Raw genomic sequence first — 19,816 nt, 5'->3', positions numbered from 1 at the left:
ACACATCTCGATCTCGGGGTCCTCCCTGGAGCTGGCAGAGCCCCCCGACGGGGCGGGCCAGGAGCTGGTGCCCTTCGATAGCGACGACACGGATGATGAGTCCTCGCCAAGCCCCTCCTCCACACTGCAGAGTCAGGCCAGCCACTCCACCATCTCCTCCAGCTTCGGCAGTACGCACAAAGCATTCCTCCTCTTCTTCTTCTTCTTCTTCTTCTTCTTCTTCTTCTTAGACTACAATACAGTATGTATCACTAACCTGTCCTGACCCTACAGATGAGGAAACGGCCAGCTCCAAGGAAATGGCGGCAGAGACGACAAGCTCGGAGGAGGAGCAGGAGTTCCCAGCCATCCCCAGCTCGTACGGTCAATCGTGCCTTAGCAACGAGAGCCCCATGGACGGACGGGCAATGAGACGGTCAAGCCGGGGGTCCTTCACCCGAGGCAGCCTGGAGGACCTATTGAGCATCGATCCTGAGGCCTACCAGAGCTCAGTGTGGCTGGGCACCGAGGATGGATGGTATGGGGGTTATTTATTCATTTGTTTATTTTGGCTTTTATCACCAGCTGCACACGTTTCTGATTAGCATTGCTTAAATTGCTTGCTTGCTCTATGTTCACTATAGAGAAACAGTTTATAAATATACCTCTATGCACAAATGGTTATTTCAATACCTTATCTTTTGTGGAGGTATTGGTAATATGTTAATACAAGCCATTTAAATTCTATTTAGGTTGCACAAGTGTTAAGTAAAAATTGTCACCTTAAAGCGATGTCAGCCACAATATTTATTTAGGGTTTTTTTTGTTTGTTTTTGCAGCATCCATGTGTATCAGTCATCTGACAACATCCGAAACAGGAAGAACAGTATGAAGATGCAGCACTCCGCATCTGTCTTGTGTGTCTTGTAAGTACTGTTCCGTTCTGCTGTGGGCATCCCTGGTTTTGTGAACAGGCTGAGGTGCCAGCATATTTCCCAAGCACTGTGGATCAAAGGGTTTCACTTAATTACCTTCTCCATTTCTCTTTGCAGGTACCTTGACAACAAGGTGTTTGTATCTCTGGCAAATGGTGAAATGATTGTCTATCAAAGGGAAGCAGGTGAGGAAACCAAGAGTGACCAGAGTCTGACTGGAGGCTGTCCCAGTCCAGGTTACATTCGTTCTGAATTCATATTTCACAAGGCAGGACACACAGCCACTAGTGAGGCTTTTAGAGATGCTGCTGTAGTCACACAATTAAAAAATATCTTAGACTGAAAGACCCTTAAACTGATATGTGTAGTTAAAAAACTATGGCCTAAATATGTCCAATTTATACATTATAAAGAAAGGGATAACAACAACATTATAATTGATATTAATTATAAATAAATACAACTTTGATACTATATATGTAAGATTTTCTTTACAATTGGGTGATTTCATCTGGTCACAAAGGATGCCTGTCTGATAAGGATGTTAGGTTGGTGTAAATCTGTAGTCACTGATGAATTCCGGTATGTTCCTGCAGGAAGTTTCTGGGATCCCCAAAACTCCCAGACGCTGTGTCTAGGTACCCCTGGGAACCCAGTCACCAAGATGGTGCCAGTGGCAGGGAAGCTGTGGTGCGGCTGTCAGAACCGGGTCCTCATCATTAACACAGCCACACTCTCACAGGAGGTGATGATGCCATGAGAGCCTCTAACCTTCCAGGGATGTCTTTCATTGAATATTGCTTAGATCAGGGGAAAGACTAATACTTGCACTGCAGCAGAACACTCTGTCATCACTCCTGGTGTTTGGCATTTGGGCTCAAGGTTAAACACAAAGTATCTCCTTAAAAAAAAATATTAGCAGTTCCAAATGTTTAGCCACCTAGTGGTGACAAGTGCAAAGTAAAAATATTATCAGAACCATAATATAAACCCTTAATTGAGACCACTCGGTCCTTCGCTGGCATTTTTGAACAGCAGTCCTCTTCAGAACTGCCCATCCAAATTTGAAACTTGGTAGAAGAAGTCATTCCAGATCATTTTGAATAGTTTCTTATCTTGACAACCCTATCACAGTATAGGGTGATGACAACTTTGAAGCATTGGCCTTGTTTATGAGATGCCATTCGTCATGCTCTGGATATTTGTCAAATGGCTTTTTTCGTGATGTCAACACAGGTACGTTACTCGCATGTCATGTTGGTCATGTTTGTTCCCCTCCAGCACATGTTCCAGATTGGGCAGGACAGTTCCCGTTGTGTGACGAGCATGGTGAGCTATGGCCTGGGTGTGTGGATAGCCATCCAGGGTAGCGCCCAGGTGAGACTGTACCACGCTGCCACCTACGAGACCCTCACTGAGGTGGACGTGGCCCCCGCTGTGCACAAAATGCTGGCAGGTAAGCAGGTACAATTGAGAGACACAAGGAAAAGGGTTGAATACTGGAGCCCATGTCTAAGGCCCTGGTACACATGTAGGGGCCAGTGTTGTATGGCTTTCTGACCTACAAGACCTTTGTTGCTGTTCAAGCCATTTAAGGCATTAGTATGAGTGTAATATATCTATATGTCTAGATAAGCTCAGGTGTATCCAGTTTGGGGTGACTAACCCTTGCTATGTAGTTGAAGTCTAGAATGCATTGCATTCAGCGGTTTCATGAAATGCATTGCTACATTTGAAAGTTTGAATCAAGGTCTAAATATTCGTTTTACAATCTGCATTGCTTTCCAGTGCACATATAAGGCAGTGCTGACATTGTTATGTTTTTGGTATCCACGTGTAATCCCTTTAACGACTAGTGATAAGTTACACTCTTAAAAATAACCTGAGGTGAACCTGTATTTTCTTATCTATAATCTGCAATAAAGTCACCATATAAACTGATTTGGCATGGTGCAAGAAGAAAAAAAACCTTTCTCTTTTTATTCAGCAGTCTTGGATTTATTAACAGCAGACCAACCAAAAAAAGTCTGATCCTTAAACAGATACTACAAAATTTGCTGCTTATAATATAGTGTGACTTTTTGTTCCCCTCCAGGTTCAGATGCCATAATCCGTCAGCACAAAGCCGCTTGCTTGCGCATCACAGCACTCCTGGCCTGTAAAGACCTGCTGTGGATTGGGACAAGTGCTGGTGTGGTGTTAACACTGTCCATTCCACCCATGTCCACCAACACCAGCTCCCAGCGCACCCCCCTGGTGCCTATGGGCTCCGCGCACGGACACACGGGCCATGTGCGCTTCCTCACCTCCATTGAGCTGCCCGAGGACTTCGACGAGGGCTGCCCGCTACCCAGAGAGCACGGTCAGCATTGTATGCAAACATTCAGCCATAACTTCAAAAACACTCAGTCAGGGGTTGCCAAAGTGCATGCCAGTCTGGTCCTTGTTACTTTCAACCCTGTTCAAAATTGTTTAATTGAACCAGTTACACCTGCATCAGGACCCAAAGTAGTTACTGATTTCATATTAGCTGTTAAACCTGGTCAAATGAATTAACTCATTCCTTTAGGGCCTAGATGGAGGTTTAACTGGTTCAATTAAACAATTTTGAACGGGGTTGGTAGAAATGTATGGAAGAAATATAGAGAGAAATGTGCCTTCATCACACAATGATCAGTTTGTTGTTTGTTTTTAAATATTGCTGGCTTGGAGAGTGTACAGTCTCGTTTCTGAGGGTGGCACACAGACATGTACAGTAGTTTGTCAGGTGTTTGATGTGAATAATGCCCCTTTCCAATGTAATGCAAGGCAGACTGCAGACTGACTGGTCCTTATGGATGATGAACTCACAGAAACTGTTGTTGCCGGGGATGAGGTCAGGGCAGTGGATATCTGCCAGCCTAATCCAATGCTCTGAAAGGGTTGCCACACACAGCTTATCCTTGATCTGTTGACAGTCTGGGGTTTTTATTCTGCTCAAGACGGCTAGCATCGATAGTCTGTTCTTTTGTCACTTTTTTATGCTTTTGATGCCACTTGCCCTTTTGCTGATGCTTCTGATTCTGATAATATTCTTTCTCCTGTTAACAAGTAGGCTTCCAGATAGCACTGTATAAACGCATCTCTGGAGCTGGGAATGACTGGTCTAGATGAAGGAGGTGATTGGTTGACTTCCTGCCTATCCTTTCCCCTGCAGGTAATTCCACCCTGGCTAGTGAGAGTGCTGCCGGGCTGCAGCGGCGAGACTCCACGAGACGCAGAGCCTCCACCGTCATCCAGTCCAAATCCAACTTGCTGGTGATCAGCGGAGGGGATGGCTATGAAGACTTTCGGCTGACCAGCAGCAGTGAGACTGTGGGGCGTGACGACAGCACAAACCATCTCCTCCTGTGGAGGGTTTGATCCTCACCACCGTCCTCTGATACTACTTACTCACCAGCGACCCTGCGAAAAGTGACAGTCGTTGTTACATTCACCGCTGCTGACCAACGGCTGATTGTCGTGTCCCCCTGTGTGTGTCAGTTCTTCTTTTTTTTTTTTGGTTTTTTTTTTTTTTTTTTTTTAAGTGTCGTTTGCTCGGACGTCTCGTCTATGCATGCATGGGTGTTTCTCAATGCTAATAGGGTCACTTCGAAGCGCTGTTTTAACGTTGTTTGGTGTAAGAGTTAATCCTCGCACAGCTCGCGTTGTGTCCGGCTGTGTCTTCATTTGAGCTTTACAGGCAGGAGGAGGACATTGAAGACAGATGATGATTTATGATAAAATTAAATGGAGTCTCTCCGCTTGTTGCCTGAACTCTGGAATCAAGGAGAGAAGAAAAAGAAAGTCGTGCAATCGGTACATTAGTGACATTCACCAAGCATATTTCATCAGCCTTACGGTACTAGAAATCACACAGCTACTGGGTGCATTCTGTCCTGTTTGTTTGGGTCACATTATCACCACATGGGTTTATAAGTGGAAAAAGCTCTTAGTTCTGTTCCTATCTCCAAGTGTTGGTTCCAGGATTGTGGAAGCAGACTGGATGCACAAAGGAGATTTGGTTTCTAACCGGAGAGTGGATCGTAGTCTGTGAGGAGCACAGGAGTAGCATGAAAGAAAGCATGAAAAGGTGCACTCACGCTTTGGATTATCATTGTTTTACAAACACTAAGTATTTTTTTTTTTAACCTAGGGCTGCATTGGCAATACACAATGAGCATTTTAATTTTGTGTTAACTACTGTTTCGTGCTTGGTTGTGTCAGATTGTGACTTTTATTTTCTCTTCGAAGGAAGACATTTCTTTTTTTTATTTTATTATTTTTTTTTTTAAACTGAAGAGAGCGTGCAAAATGTAACAAATGTGCAATATGTGGCCACGGTACCTGAAAAGTAACTTTTTAATTATTATTATTTTATTTTTATTTTTTTTTTGCTACATAACTACATGCACTAAGATTAGCTTGTGCCTCTCTTCAAACTCCAGAACCACAATTTTCATACTTCCACATAATCACTTTATTTTATTTTTGTGTGTGTTTTTATTTGATGTTTTCGTTAAAGGCCGCAGTACTAGACAGAGCTTGTCTTTCTGGTTTGTGGTGCTTTTGTTTGTCCTCCTATGTACAGTATTTATGTTTCATTTTATACTAGTTTTCTTTTACAGCACTTAATTTATGCTTTTATCTTTTCCTTAGCGCTAGACATTGGGACACAGATGAGGAAACAGGTGACTGGTTAGATTTTTCTCAGAGCAACTTGTAGCTGAGGTAACTACATGCACCGGCACATGTAAAATCTCTTCAGTTCCATTGTGAACACTGTTCCATTACATCAAAATGATGGAAATGAAGAAATGGGAGCCATGCAAAATGTGTTGGTTAAATATATACTCTAAACTAGATGATAGAGTTTATCTCTTAAAGGAAAATTTTCAGTTAGCTATTTAGCAAAACAGTTTAAAATGAATACAGGGAGGGTATAATGGTACTTGGCTGCTGCTAAAGAAAAACATTCCCAGTTGAAGGATTCTGTCGACCTAAAATAAAATAAACAAAACAGAAAAAGTGAAGAACCTAAATATTCTCGAGACAATTAAAGGAGTGTGTAATAATGTTAATGTAGCGAGCAGGAAGTACAGATACAGATTTTAAACCATTGGGTAGAACTTCTACAAAGGGAATATCAAATCTGCACATGTCTTTATGTGCTTTACAACACAGCCTCTTAAAAATATGTGTGACTTGTAAATGGTAAAAAAAGAGGGGGGGGGGGGGGGGGGAATCTACTTCTGTTTGCAAAATATCTTCCCTTTGGGCATTACTGTAGGTTATACCACCAGCCAGGTCATTTGGCTGTGGCATTTCGATGCTTTATTTCATGAGCTTTTACAGAAGAGCAAAATTGCATTTTTTTTTTTTTTTTTTATATAACTACAATAGGTGTATGGTCGCTAGTAGTTTGTCTTCCACCCTCAAAGGGCTAGACGGCTGTTTTACTTTTCTGCTGCCCTTTGTCAAAAGACTAATGGATCTCAGTTTTACAGTAGCACTCTGCTTGGCAAATTGTAAACACAACAGGAAACCAGAAATTAAGAGAATGATAGTTGTGTATCCACTGTTCTTGGTATGTTACATCATTACCTTATGTTAAAACAGCTTCAAAAAAAAAAAAAAAAACTTCATATTTTTCTATGAAGAGACTTTACTCCATTTCAGAATTTAAACAATTCTGAATCTTGTACAGATTTAAAATTAGAGGTGTAATAACCAAGGACGTATCTCCTTATTTTCACATTGATTTAAATGAAGAAAGTGCTTTCCTTCCATAATACAATAAGTTCACTTCCTGTTTTACCTGTAATAGGACCTAACCTGCTGCCCATTAGATGCCAGAGAGGATTATATTTCCTGTAACACAGGAAGCAGACATATAGCACCGTGGAAGATTAAACAGACCTCTTTGTATACTGGTAGAAATTGGTGATTTTGAAGGACAGTAAAAATCACAGAAGAGATGAGCAGATAATGTGGCCTTGATTTGGCCTTTCCGAGAAGCACTGTATTTAAGTAACACTAACAAGTGGTTTAAGCCACAACTACCCTTTTTTGCAAATCTGCTGGTTAAACACTTACACGGTTAAAACAAAGAGCTCCACAATGATCAGGGGAGTAGTTAATTTGATAGCTGCATGCCGCCTGACACTCCTGTGATCCCAGTAACAGTGCTTCTACAACCAGAATACCCTAAATTGCATTGGTCTTAATGTGTGTGTTGTAGGGAATAATAAGAACAAATTCAGTGAAATTATATGTTTCATATGTTTCTAAAGTGCATGGAAACTATATAGCTTCAGTTCACACTCCACACCCATTCTGCACTCGGTACTGTATGAGCGGTAATGTGCATTGCATTTTAAAGCAAGATGGAAACAGCCTCTAGTTAAACATCTTGTGACTCGATTGAAAGGCTTTTACATCATTCAAAAAAGAGGATGGTGTTTGTACGGTGACGAGGAAGGAGGAGGTTCATGGGGGGGGGGGGGGGGGGCAGAGCTGGTGAAAGCCAGAAAATTGTATTCCCCCCCCCACACCTTAGTACAGTAGTGATTTTAACCAGGAGAAAGAAAAGTGCAGTGTTAATTCATTACCGCATGAATAACAAACACAGCTCTTCAAATCTGAATATCGTGCAGATGGTTTATTGTTAGCGTTTGCAGAAAGCGTGTAGCGCTGTCTTTGTAAGTAGCCATTCCACCTGTCTGTGTGTGAAAGAAGCCACCTTTGTGTATTGTAAATATTGGTATATATTGCCTTTTCTGTACATACTGTTCCCAATCTTCAATTGTTCATATGAATCTAATGGCATATTTTTATATACTTGTTTAAGTTTTCTTAGGTACGCCTATTGTGCCGTTGCATTTAAATTATAACTCCTACAGTATTTTAAAGAAGAAAAAAAAAACTTTTATGCTAAAATATTACAAGTCATATTACAAATTCATGGTTATCACATATTCCTGTTATGTTTTTGTCACTGTGGGTTCTTTGTAATTAAAAAAAAAAAAAAAAAAAAAAAAAAAAGTTCACAGGTGCCAGACTCCAGTCATGTTAACACTTTATTTCTAACTAACATGCAAGTGTGGGGCTGAGTATGTCCATACATACTGTGTCACGTATCGCTAAAAGACCATTTAAAGAGCAAGCACTGTAGCTTCAAATGTTTGCTATTTACTTACCATTTCTATTAATACACTGCTTCTCGAGCAGAGTATTACCAGCAAAATAAAAGAAGACTTGATTCAGGTAGCCGTGGCTAATACCTCTAAAGATACACCTGTGTTACAGCTCGTGAATTCAAAACACCGTAGAACAGCGTTTGAGTGCGTGCTGTAAGAACCAATCGGAATGAATGCAGTCATCATAAAAAGGTAAGGGAACAGTGAAATGCAAAAAAAATGAAACGTGAAAGCTTCAACTAAATTGGTGCAGAATGCCATTGTTTTGTTAATGTGTCACGATGGAGAGACACATAGGGGCCGAGGTAAATAAACAGTTAATGAAATAACAGTTACAGGTGCCTGCCAGTGCACCCTCTCACTTTCTTATCACCCTGTCCTGGATGAAATAAAAACAAAAAAACAACATGGCATAGCTATTACAGCGTTATAGTAAAGCTATAGCTGGGTAATTAAGGTTGGTTTACCTTCAATTCAAAAGGTGCTGTACGCTGTACAAGGAGATATCGGCCACTGAAGAGAACTCCCTGGAAGAAGTCTGAAAAGGAATGTTAGAATTCTGCATCTGTGCTAGCGTGAGGGATTTGAAAGTCTAGCACTAGCACGAGTGGAAGTTCAGCAGACAGCGAATTAAATGTTCGATAATGTTTTTTTTTCTTCTCGACAGCGTGTTTGTTCGTGTCATTTAGATAACAGCTGCGTGTTCCAAAACGCAGCTGCAAATAAGGAGAACCCTCAAAAAGAAATCAAAATGGTTCTTACCGTCACTTGGTGAGATTAGCTTTTAGAAACTCAGAGAAGACTTTCGGGGGTTGTGTGAAGAAAAAAAAAAAAAAAAAAAATATTAGTCATCCCTGAACGTGTGTCTGCTTGAATCCTTAACGGCAAACCTCAAACGGAAAACGGAAAGACAGACTTGCTACATTTTTTTCAAACGTGAACATCACGAAAGCAAAATAGTCATATTCATGTCTAATAGTAAGCCCTAGACCAGATGGAGCATTTGAATTAGATTAACTTTAACCCACATCTAAACCCTGGGAGCCTCTTCAGAAGCCATACTATTAAAGCAAAAACTGCCTTAGGCAGAGATGAGATTTTGAGATGAACTGTATGTAAAGTAGAATGTAAATGTGAAAGGGTGTTTGCCTATCGCATATCACAGCAGTGTGTGCATGCAAATGATTGTGTGGAGGGATCTGTTAGTAGGAAGCATTAAACAGATAAACAGATCCATATGACAGATTGCAGAAGTTAAGTGTTCATGGAAATAAACAAACATTGAAGCGAAGCGCTGATTCACTGGGCAAGTTTTAAAACAAGGATCTTCAGCTCCAGCACAAGCAACCAGATAGCAGTTAAAACCGGTCATTATCCAAGATCCCATCCCAGGATCTGTGAACCACAGAATCAAAGTAACTTGTTGCTGATGGCGATTTGGAAAGACATTCCTTCAATGCATAAACAATTATCTGCAACGAGATTTCTGCAAATAAAGCCAGTCCTCGCACATCCACCAATTTCGATGCCTACTGGGGTCAAAGGATACCAATTGGATATTGCAGTTCGTTATTTGGAGAGAGATTCTAGAACATGCATGCTTGGTTCCAAAGAAGCTCCACAATGCTAGAAGTATGTGGACTTTAAATCACAAATCTTCTGTGTTATTGTCAGGGTTTATAAATCTGTTGTAATCTACTTTTAAACATGACTTCTGAGTGTTAAAGAAAACATTGATTTCTCATTTTAACTGGTATGACCATATGGTCACATGTAGCACTCTGTCATATGACGGCCAATATTGCCAACAATTGTCCAATGTTGTATTCAGCACTTAGTGTTCACATTGTTAATTGAGATTCACGCAGAGCAGCAGATGTTCTTAGTTGCTGCTTGGTCACCAAACATGTCAGTGCAATTTCGATAAGTCTGAAAAAATGTCATTATAGCAAGAATTTCTTTGCGTAAGGTTTATGTTTGCTTTATAACTTGTTTAGAAATATAATTTGAAACAATCCTTTTTTCCAAATTGACTTGTTCTTTTCCTGATAGCATAAACATGTGTGTTACCATATGGTCACACTGGGTTTAGGAGGGATCAGGATAAGTGCTTTTTTATTTATTGTCTAAGACCTCACTTATAGCTCTCTCTAGAAAGTTGACGATGTAGGAGGCTTTTGATATACTTGAGGCTGAAGAAGATGCACAAGAGGTCTATCTAGAACCAGCTGTCCAGTCGTTGTCAACTGCTCCTTGTCGGCTGATGATGACAAGGGAGGTTTGGTGGACAACCTAAAGGGAAGGCGGCTGAGATCCAGAGCAGTTGTTGTTCTTGCCAGATGAGGGCCTCAATGAAACGAAAGATGATGTTCCTGAGCTGCAGCCAAAAAGGACAAAAAAAAAATACCATGAAAAAGTACCTGGATAAGAGACGGTCTCAAAACCGGTGATGCATTCTTTCCTGCAGCAGATTACTTCGCTTTCCACAAAACGTCACCGGTGCCAATCTTTGAATCCATCTGTGACCAATGAGATTTTTAACTTTTTGAAGGAGGAATGTAGGCGGTACACACTGTTTTTGAACTGTCCAGAGCCCCAAATCAGCATTTCTGAAATTAAGGTTTTCATTGCAATCCTTATTCTTAGTGGTTATAACTTTCTGGCAAGTGGCCTGTACTAGGAGAGTGGGGGTGATGTCGGGAATGAGCTGGTCTACTCAGGCATGAGGAGGGAGCGTTTTGTCCAGATCCTGAGGTTCATCCACTGTGCGGACACCACCAAGATGGATCATAAGGAAAAGATGTGGAAGCAAAGGCTATTCATAGAACGGTTGAAGAAGAGATTTATTTCTCATTTCAAGCCTTTCAAAGCCAACTTGACTTTGTGGAATGCATGGTGGCCTACTACAGTCGCCATGGTTGCAAGCAGTTTATTTGTGGTAAATCAGGTTTGGGTACAAAGTCTGGTGTCTAAACACAAACCTGGGATACCTCGTCAACTTTGATACATACCAAAACACACACAGGAACACCGAATGTGAATACACATTCGGGAAGGCTACTTCGCCTTTGGCCTTGGTGATTGATGAGTTGCCAGAGACTGTCCCCTTCCCTACAGCAGGGAAATGAAGATTATGTGAGGAACCTTTGAGAGCATGCAGAGCAAAAAAGAAGGCATCAGGCTGGGTTGACATCGCCGTTGTTAGCATTGCGTGGTGTGTCTGCTGTCTCCTCAGCGCAGCGGTACTCACAGGCTGCAAAGAAAAAATCTAAGTGCCACGCCCCTTTCAAACACATGGGCAGCACCGACAGAATGGATGAGAACGTTGCCAAGTACGGGATTGGAATCTTGGCTGAGAGACATTGCAGAACAAAATGTTTGGATTTTAGCAGCGCAGAAGGATCGCACATACCTCAGTTTGAAACCAGGCGGGGATCATCCAAACTTATGAGGTACAAGGCACCGCCTCGAGGAGTAGGGTGACCTGCTACATCTCGTGAGAGCACCACCCACTCGCAGGTGTCCGACGAGATTCGATTTGACAAGCAGGACATACCTTGTCATTCCCACTGAAAACAAGAAGAGAAGGCAATGCGAGAGAGAAGGATGCACAAGTGTGCCGTTGGACTGTGCCTTGATTGCTTTGTTCCATTCCACATTCGGTAGAGAGCTATGGAAAAATTATCATCTTTTGATTACTTAAGCACTCTAATGTAAAAATGTTTTTTTTTTTTTATTTGAAGTTTAAATAAACATTTTTGATTGTTTCAAAGTACAACATAAAGGACATTAACATTTTTTTTATTATTATTATTTGGGTGTGTTAGGTTTAACCTGAGAACCCAGCCCATCCCCATTTCCTGCTGTGAATGGTCTGACACATCTGGTCAAATGGTAAAAGCCTTTCTCCATTCTGTATCTTAACACATGGCTGTAGTCAAATATTTTGTGCCGCTCTCCCAGCTTCTTTAAAACAGCTTTATTTGACATTCTTGTTTGTCTTTGCTTTCCTACTGCTTTTCGTACTCAAGGCATAAAAGGGCACTGCAGTATGTGAGCTTGCTTTGGATTGCCACACAAGCTTACAGGCTATTACCACGACCCCTCTGTTACTTAAACGCTTCTGATATCCTAATCCGAGGTGCACCCTATCTGTCGAGGAATCTTTTCAAATCAGATTGACACAAAATCCGCTTCACAAAACTGCGTTGTAAACGACCACCACCAGCTGGGAAATCCTGCAGAAATAACTCGTACACCATGAAACCAAGCAGCATCCAGGTACACAAAAACAAGTCAGTTTAGCTTAATTACAAACAAAGGAACCTGGGAACAGAAGCAGCAAAAACTCAAGCAGTAAAAACAAACACATCACTTAGGTTTGGCAGCCAACAGCAAACAGAGCAGTTACATGTTTCCCTACACTGACGGTTGCAAAGTTGTGTGCATTGTATCCAATGACTGATCCGGTCAGTGTGGCTTGTAAACTAATGAAAGGATCAGGTACTGAGCATCTACACAGCAGCTTTGCGTGCACCTGGATTACAGAAGACCTTCCACTAAAATGTGAACAGTCATGTGTTGGACCGACCCATGCCAGAGGAAATGTTCTTCTAGAGTGCAGGGGATGTAAAATAATTAGATAGAAAGTGTAACTGTGGACCCCTGTGTCTTTTCCTTTAAATGAGGAAGTCAGAATTGCAGTACATTCACAGCTGTGTACATTTGAGAGCATGTGTGGTCTGGTGGTTTATTTGTTCTGACAGTGTTTTTGTAACCAACTTCCACTAAAGTCTGTGTCTGGCTTTTATGTTGCTTTGTACTTCAGTTAGATTACAAAGGCGTGGGGTGTAATTTTTCTTAAGCGTGCATGGACCTATACATCCATATGTGGGAGAGAGAAGTTTTAAATGGATTGGAAATCATATCAATAAAGTGGACTACACCGGAGTATTAAAACACACAGTTTCATTGTGTATGATTGATGTGGGAGCAAGTTAATTCGTTGCAGTCCACATAATACGTTCTGGAAACATGAGGGGTGTGGAATGATCCCACTTATCAATCTGATTGGTAACAAAGGTAAATAAATAAATAATAATAATAAAAATCAGGAAAACAGAATTCTGAGCAGCTCACAGACGGGTGGTTTAAGTAGGGCTACTCTTTCAATAAATGGTGTGACCACAGGAGCCGGTTGTCAAGAATCATCCACCTTGCATCAAAGAAAAAACAAGTTTCAAAGCTAATCATGCTATAATCAAATGTAATGTATATTAAAAAAAGCAAATGGCTAGTAATGCAATTGTTTATTATGATATACAGTACTGGTATACGTATAATGTGATACGTTGCTGGGTGCATTATGTAAATTAAAACAACAAACCAAAAACGACATACACGTCCGGACTATTTCAATACAACATGCAGTATAATACTGAGAGTTTTGTAAGAGGTTGGTGTCACCTGACAATACAGCACAGTTCACTGCCTCATTAAATGCTGTACAGTCATTTAGAGCAATTCAGATTGCAACATACACACAGTTAAACTGGGGAAGTGTCCCGTGTGGTTTTAAAAATAGTATTGAAACCATTCAGAAGGGGGTTACCTAATAAGCCTGTGCTCAAAAAATAGAACAGCAGGTTTAGAGGTAATTCAACACAATATCTGTATTTCACTGACCTAGTGATGACATTCATAAATTCTGAGTTTGGCTCTCGGGTGATCAAGGTGTGGTTCCGTGGAGAGGGGCTTGTGTCCCTGCTTTTTAAACTTTTTTTGAAGATCCTAAGTTGCGTGATGCAATGATAATGCAACAGTTTATGAAGGGACAACGGCAGTACAAGGGCGGCACCTAGGTTGGTATGGGCCATTAGTACAATGGTACAGTTTCAACATAGCAGGGATGCAACAAGTATGCCAGTAAACAGGACCACCCCCACCACAGTTCTGAATTAAAAACTAGAGGTACCTGTATCGGTATGATAAGGTTGATGACCATAACATATACAGTATCTACAGCATAGTTAACAATAAAAATGACAAGTTTCATGACAATTTACGAAGTGATTATTCAGATACAAAAAAGTGTGACACAGAGAAACACCATTAATGTGATATTCTCAGATTGTGAATACGTAGTGTGCAGAGCAGAGGCATGGGTGCGCTTGGGTGTGGGTGTGCTGGGGATGGAATTGGGATGGATGTTCAATTGAGTGATTGAGGTGTGATTGGGAAAAGTATGGAATGTGGCCGGGTGGAAATTGAATGAATGGTTGCTAATTACTCCTGGCCACACCCTTTAAAAAAGGACAAAGGAATGAATGTTTGGGGAGGGTTGTGTAGGAGAGTTAGGAGTAGAGAAGGAGTGTGCTGTGAGTACAAAATGAGTAAGTGTAGAACACAGGATAGCTTGTGCTGTGTGTGTTTAGGAGTATTTTTGTTCAAACTGTTATTTTGTTCCTGTGTTTTGTTTGTTTTGTGTTTATTAAAAGTGTGCAGAAAGCGCTGAACTGCAGTTTCTGTGTGTGAGTTGCTATTTCTGCCGCTGGCCAGCCCTGCTCACCAGTCACGTTGCCACAGTGTGTACCTACGGACGACCGACTCAATTATATCCTCGATGCTGTGATCTGCTTATGGTTTAGCTAGCCTAGTCAGCCGTGTACAGACAGAATATTGGCATTGCATGTTGTTTTTTTTTTTCTAAATCATTTTATGATTATGGTACTCTGTGGGCATATATAGGTTAAATGCTGGTATGCAATAGCGGACAATGTCCTTTCTTTAATGTGAAATGTAACACGCTCTTCCAAGTTTACATAACAACCACAAGCAACCACCATAACACATTCTTGGTTAAGACAGCAGTCTTCACCTGAGTAAACCGAATTCGGTCAAGAAGGCTACCCATGCACAGATGCTTCATCTAAAGCCTTGGCAAGCAAGTGTACTGAATATGAATTAAAATGTAATACCACCCACCAATCATTCCCTCATTCTGACCATAATTCATGAGGTTTGGAGTTCAATTAATTAGCATGCTGTGTAGGTGTTGTGGGTAGATTGAAGCTGCAGGAAAGTTTATTACAGACTAACAAAAAAAGAGCCAACATATTTATAATTTAAATTGAATTAATTTCAAGTACTCAGTAGTTATATTCAGTACATTCCACCCCTGCACACATTGGTAAAACTTTTGAAACAAGTACTTATCATAATCAGTTAATTATACAACTATGGCTAAAAAATTGGCATCACTCTATAGAATTAACACATTTTCGAATGAAACCTGCTGAATAATGTTATGTTAACACATTGAATTAAATACTGCTTTGTAGTTTTCCATATATTTAACAAAAAACTGAAAAATTTCAAAATGTGACATTTCGAAATCTCATGAAATGCTGTACTACTATTATGGCTTCCAGTAGACTTTTGCATTATCATTTTGAAGTTTCTTTGATCGCATGATGTTAAATAAAAGATCTGAATAATGTTCATATAGTTTTTTTTTTTTAATGATCTTTCTAAATGATGCAAAACTTTTGGCCAGAGCTGTAGGCATTCAGTCTTCCTGATGGGATTATTCCACGGCGATAAGAAATTATGCCTTCCCTCTCTGGAATGTACGTTCAGTACCAGTCTGCAGCAAAGTCTTTCAGATCTCTTGGCAACCTGTGTGAAATGAATTCTGGTGAACTTGGCTCAGCTCTCTGTGTGCGACAATCCCTGAGAGGGTATTTGAGTAACATTGGTAGGGCAGTGTGGAGAAGCTAAAGAATGTTATTGCTGTCAATACATTCAGAAAGATAAAACAAAAAAAAACATTCAGAGATGCAAACCATATAAACCATTATCAGCTATATAGTGGTCAGCATCCTGTACTTGTATAAGCTGAAGCATTTTTAACTAGTTTTGCTTCAGAAACTAACCTGGCATTGGAGCTTGTGTGTGCTCATGAACAATAGACAACCCTTGAAGAAGTATGTAAACAAAACCAAAAAAACTATAGCACTGAATGAAATAATATAACATTTTGTTGTGGTGCATTGCCTCTATAAACGAGGAGCAAATAAAATCAGGTATTTCTGAAGTAACATATGAAGACTGGGATCTGAATACGTCCACGGAGGGATGTCATCTTACAGCTGCACACACAAGGGATATGGTGTACTGTACTGTAGACTATAATTCATAAGAACATAAGAACATAAGAAAGTTTACAAACGAGAGGAGGCCATTCGGCCCATCTTGCTCGTTTGGTTGTTAGTAGCTTATTGATCCCAAAATCTCATCAAGCAGCTTCTTGAAGGATCCCAGGGTGTCAGCTTCAACAACATTACTGGGGAGTTGATTCCAGACCCTCACAATTCTCTGTGTAAAAAAGTGTCTCCTATTTTCTGTTCTGAATGCCCCTTTTTCTAAACTCCATTTGTGACCCCTGGTCCTTGTTTCTTTTTTCAGGCTGAAAAAGTCCCTTGCGTCGACACTGTCAATACCTTTTAGAATTTTGAATGCTTGAATTAGGTCGCCACGTAGTCTTCTTTGTTCAAGACTGAACAGATTCAATTCTTTTAGCCTGTCTGCATATGACATGCCTTTTAAGCCCGGAATAATTCTGGTCGCTCTTCTTTGCACTCTTTCTAGAGCAGCAATATCTTTTTTATAGCGAGGTGACCAGAACTGCACACAATATTCAAGATGAGGTCTTACAAGTGCATTGTACAGTTTTAACATTACTTCCCTTGATTTAAATTCAACACTTTTCACAATGTATCCGAGCATCTTGTTAGCCTTTTTTTATAGCTTCCCCACATTGCCTAGATGAAGACATTTCTGAGTCAACAAAAACTCCTAGGTCTTTTTCATAGATTCCTTCTCCAATTTCAATATCTCCCATATGATATTTATAATGTACATTTTTATTTCCTGCGTGCAGTACCTTACACTTTTCTCTATTAAATGTCATTTGCCATGTGTCTGCCCAGTTCTGAATCTTGTCTAGATCATTTTGAATGACCTTTGCTGCTGCAACAGTGTTTGCCACTCCTCCTACTTTTGTGTCGTCTGCAAATTTAACAAGTTTGCTTACTATACCAGAATCTAAATCATTAATGTAGATTAGGAATAGCAGAGGACCTAATACTGATCCCTGTGGTACACCGCTGGTTACCACACTCCATTCTGAGGTTTTTCCTCTAATCAGTACTTTCTGTTTTCTACATGTTAACCACTCCCTAATCCATGTACATGTGTTTCCTTGAATCCCAACTGCGTTCAGTTTGAGAATTAATCTTTTGTGCGGGACTTTGTCAAAAGCTTTCTGGAAATCTAAATAAACCATGTCATATGCTTTGCAATTATCCATTATCGATGTTGCATCCTCAAAAAAATCAAGCAAGTTAGTTAGGCACGATCTCCCTTTCCTAAAACCATGTTGACTGTCTCCCAGTACCCTGTTACCATATAGGTAATTTTCCATTTTGGCTCTTATTATAGTTTCCATAAGTTTGCATATAATAGAAGTCAGGCTTACTGGTCTGTAGTTACCTGGTTCAGTTTTGTTTCCCTTTTTGTGGATCGGTATTACGTTTGCAATTTTCCAGTCTGTCGGTACCACCCCTGTGTCAAGAGACTGCTGCATGATCTTGGTTAGCGGTTTGTAAATTACTTCTTTCATTTCTTTGAGTACTACTGGGAGGATCTCATCCGGCCCAGGGGATTTGTTTATTTTAAGAGCTCCTAGTCCCTTTAACACTTCTGCCTCAGTTATGCTAAAGTTATTTAAAACTGGATAGGAACTGGATGACATGTGGGGCATGTTGTCAGTATCTTCCTTTGTAAAAACTTGTGAAAAGTAATCATTTAACATATTTGCTATTTTTTTTTCTTCCTCTACGATTTTGCCATTTGTATCTCTTAAACATTTAATCTCCTCTTTGAATGTTCTCTTGCTGTTGTAATATTGGAAAAACATTTTGGAATTCAGATAAACACGTTATGCAGTTGAGTATTATTATTATTATTATTATTATTATTATTATTTATTATTATTACAGTATTTTAAATTGTATAAACATTTCTGTTTCCACCGCAGTGGGGCGTTGCAGAGCACTTTCTTTTGCGTTAAGAATGCTGTATCACACTTGCCAGATATACCCCGGCCAATGACTTCAATCAGCAACTGGATTCTTCTGCGAGGAGGGGGGAGGATACTGTTTCACTGTGACGTATATCAGCCTAAATGCAAGCCAAACGCAGTGTTCAAATTTTGGTTCACAAAGACAAGGAGGTCGTTAAGACTATTTCCTACCAGCACCTTTTAAATTACATTTATATTAGAGAGATAATGGAAATGATTATAGACCACTAACTACTTTGTATTTCAAAGAAACAGGTAAGTCTTTATTGATGAATGTATTCATTTAAGTATGTATTACTTATTTTTAAGTTATAGAGCAACGTTGTGTTACACGAGGGTGCCTTTATACGAATATTTGCACATTTCTGTAAAGCACAACTTTCATATGTGTAATTTAAGTACTGTATTTAAATGACTAAAATATATGCTTCTGACAAAATACAGTAGGTAAGGTAGGCGATACAATTTTATAAACAAATATTGAAATACGATATTAAAATTTAAAAGGCTTAATTTGTTCAGCTCCATCATGTCGTGTGTCTTTTAATTATGTTCTTCTAAAATGTCACAGTTATACATACGGTTTCAAGGACCAGTATCACAAAGTACCGGTATGCTATTACAGTACTAGCGACCACATCTCAGTTGTGAAGCCAGTTGAGTTCTCATCTTCTTGGCTTGGTTTAAGAGAGCGCGGAAAGTTAACCCCTAATTCAGACAGCCATAACAAAGTCGTTTTACGGTGTTCGCTTTTCTGTTTGCCTCGCTTTTCAACATGAGGGTGTTTCGAATCTCGCTTAGAGGGACATAACCTCCCCACGTTTAGGAAATTATGTTATTTGTACATGAAATCTAATAGTTTATACAACAAGTAGACAAAGACACTGGAAATGACATCATTGACACGTTCACTGTCGATGGGCCGAACTGTGTTCAACTTTTTTTTTTTTTTTTTCTGTACGACAGAATACTGTTGCAGAAGCAAATGTACATTTTAGTAACATTGTAGCTTTTTTCATGCACTGCCGAGGAATTGGGGGGGTGCAAATAATGGGCATGCTTTGGAGGCAACTAATAACTACAAGCTAACGATTTACCGTATGTCCCAGCAGTGTGTAACTGTGTATTACACATTTAAGCATTCAAACATACAGTACAAAATATACCATATTGCCACTGTCACGTGTCTTTTTCTTTTTTTTTTTTTTTTGTCTGTCAGGTCACAAGCGAAATGAGTTTGGTGGTCTCTGATTACAAATCCACAACACACACTGGGACGGGGCTTGTTCCAATGCACAGCCTTTAGGGGTAGTGTGCAGACCCTTGTGACCCACCAGAATATCCTGCTCCTTATAATTATGTTTTTTGAACCATATGCAAATGTTGTGCATATCCATAAAGTTATAGCAATGACTTTGCAGTGGGTTTAAGCCTGCTTAATAACTACAGTAATGTTTATAGAAAGGCTTGGAAACTTGCAACCCTGTTTCTGTGGGACTGTGCCACTCAGGTAATTTTAATCAGCAATGTATAGTTCAGTG

At 40.1% G+C, this 19,816-nt stretch overlaps 2 protein-coding genes across 4 annotated transcripts in view; both read left to right on the top strand.

The window, feature by feature from the left end:
- arhgef17 (Rho guanine nucleotide exchange factor 17) overlaps positions 1-4,457 on the top strand; it is a 23,497-nt gene extending 19,040 nt beyond the window's left edge. Inside the window, exons 14-21 of the mRNA XM_041233051.1 lie at positions 1-170; positions 274-517; positions 819-905; positions 1,032-1,150; positions 1,511-1,659; positions 2,196-2,370; positions 3,010-3,276; positions 4,111-4,457. Coding sequence (XP_041088985.1) covers positions 1-170; positions 274-517; positions 819-905; positions 1,032-1,150; positions 1,511-1,659; positions 2,196-2,370; positions 3,010-3,276; positions 4,111-4,316 — 1,417 coding nt within the window. The 3' untranslated portion in view covers positions 4,317-4,457. The remainder of the gene's footprint in view (positions 171-273; positions 518-818; positions 906-1,031; positions 1,151-1,510; positions 1,660-2,195; positions 2,371-3,009; positions 3,277-4,110) is intronic.
- A 13,932-nt stretch (positions 4,458-18,389) lies between these two features.
- The window catches only part of relt (RELT TNF receptor), a 27,571-nt gene continuing 26,144 nt past the window's right edge, over positions 18,390-19,816 (top strand). For 2 of the 3 annotated variants that reach the window (XM_041232996.1, XM_041232997.1), the window contains exon 1: positions 18,391-18,530. The gene's annotated coding sequence lies outside the window, so the exon portion shown is untranslated. Of the gene's footprint in view, positions 18,531-19,816 lie in introns of all 3 variants that reach the window. The other variant, XM_041232995.1, reaches the window with a different exon arrangement.

Source organism: Polyodon spathula, chromosome 30 (assembly GCF_017654505.1).
Source record: "Polyodon spathula isolate WHYD16114869_AA chromosome 30, ASM1765450v1, whole genome shotgun sequence".
Classification (NCBI taxonomy): domain Eukaryota; kingdom Metazoa; phylum Chordata; class Actinopteri; order Acipenseriformes; family Polyodontidae; genus Polyodon; species Polyodon spathula.
The sequence above is the reverse complement of the archived record's forward strand: the minus strand, read 5'-3'. Positions and strand labels throughout refer to the sequence as shown.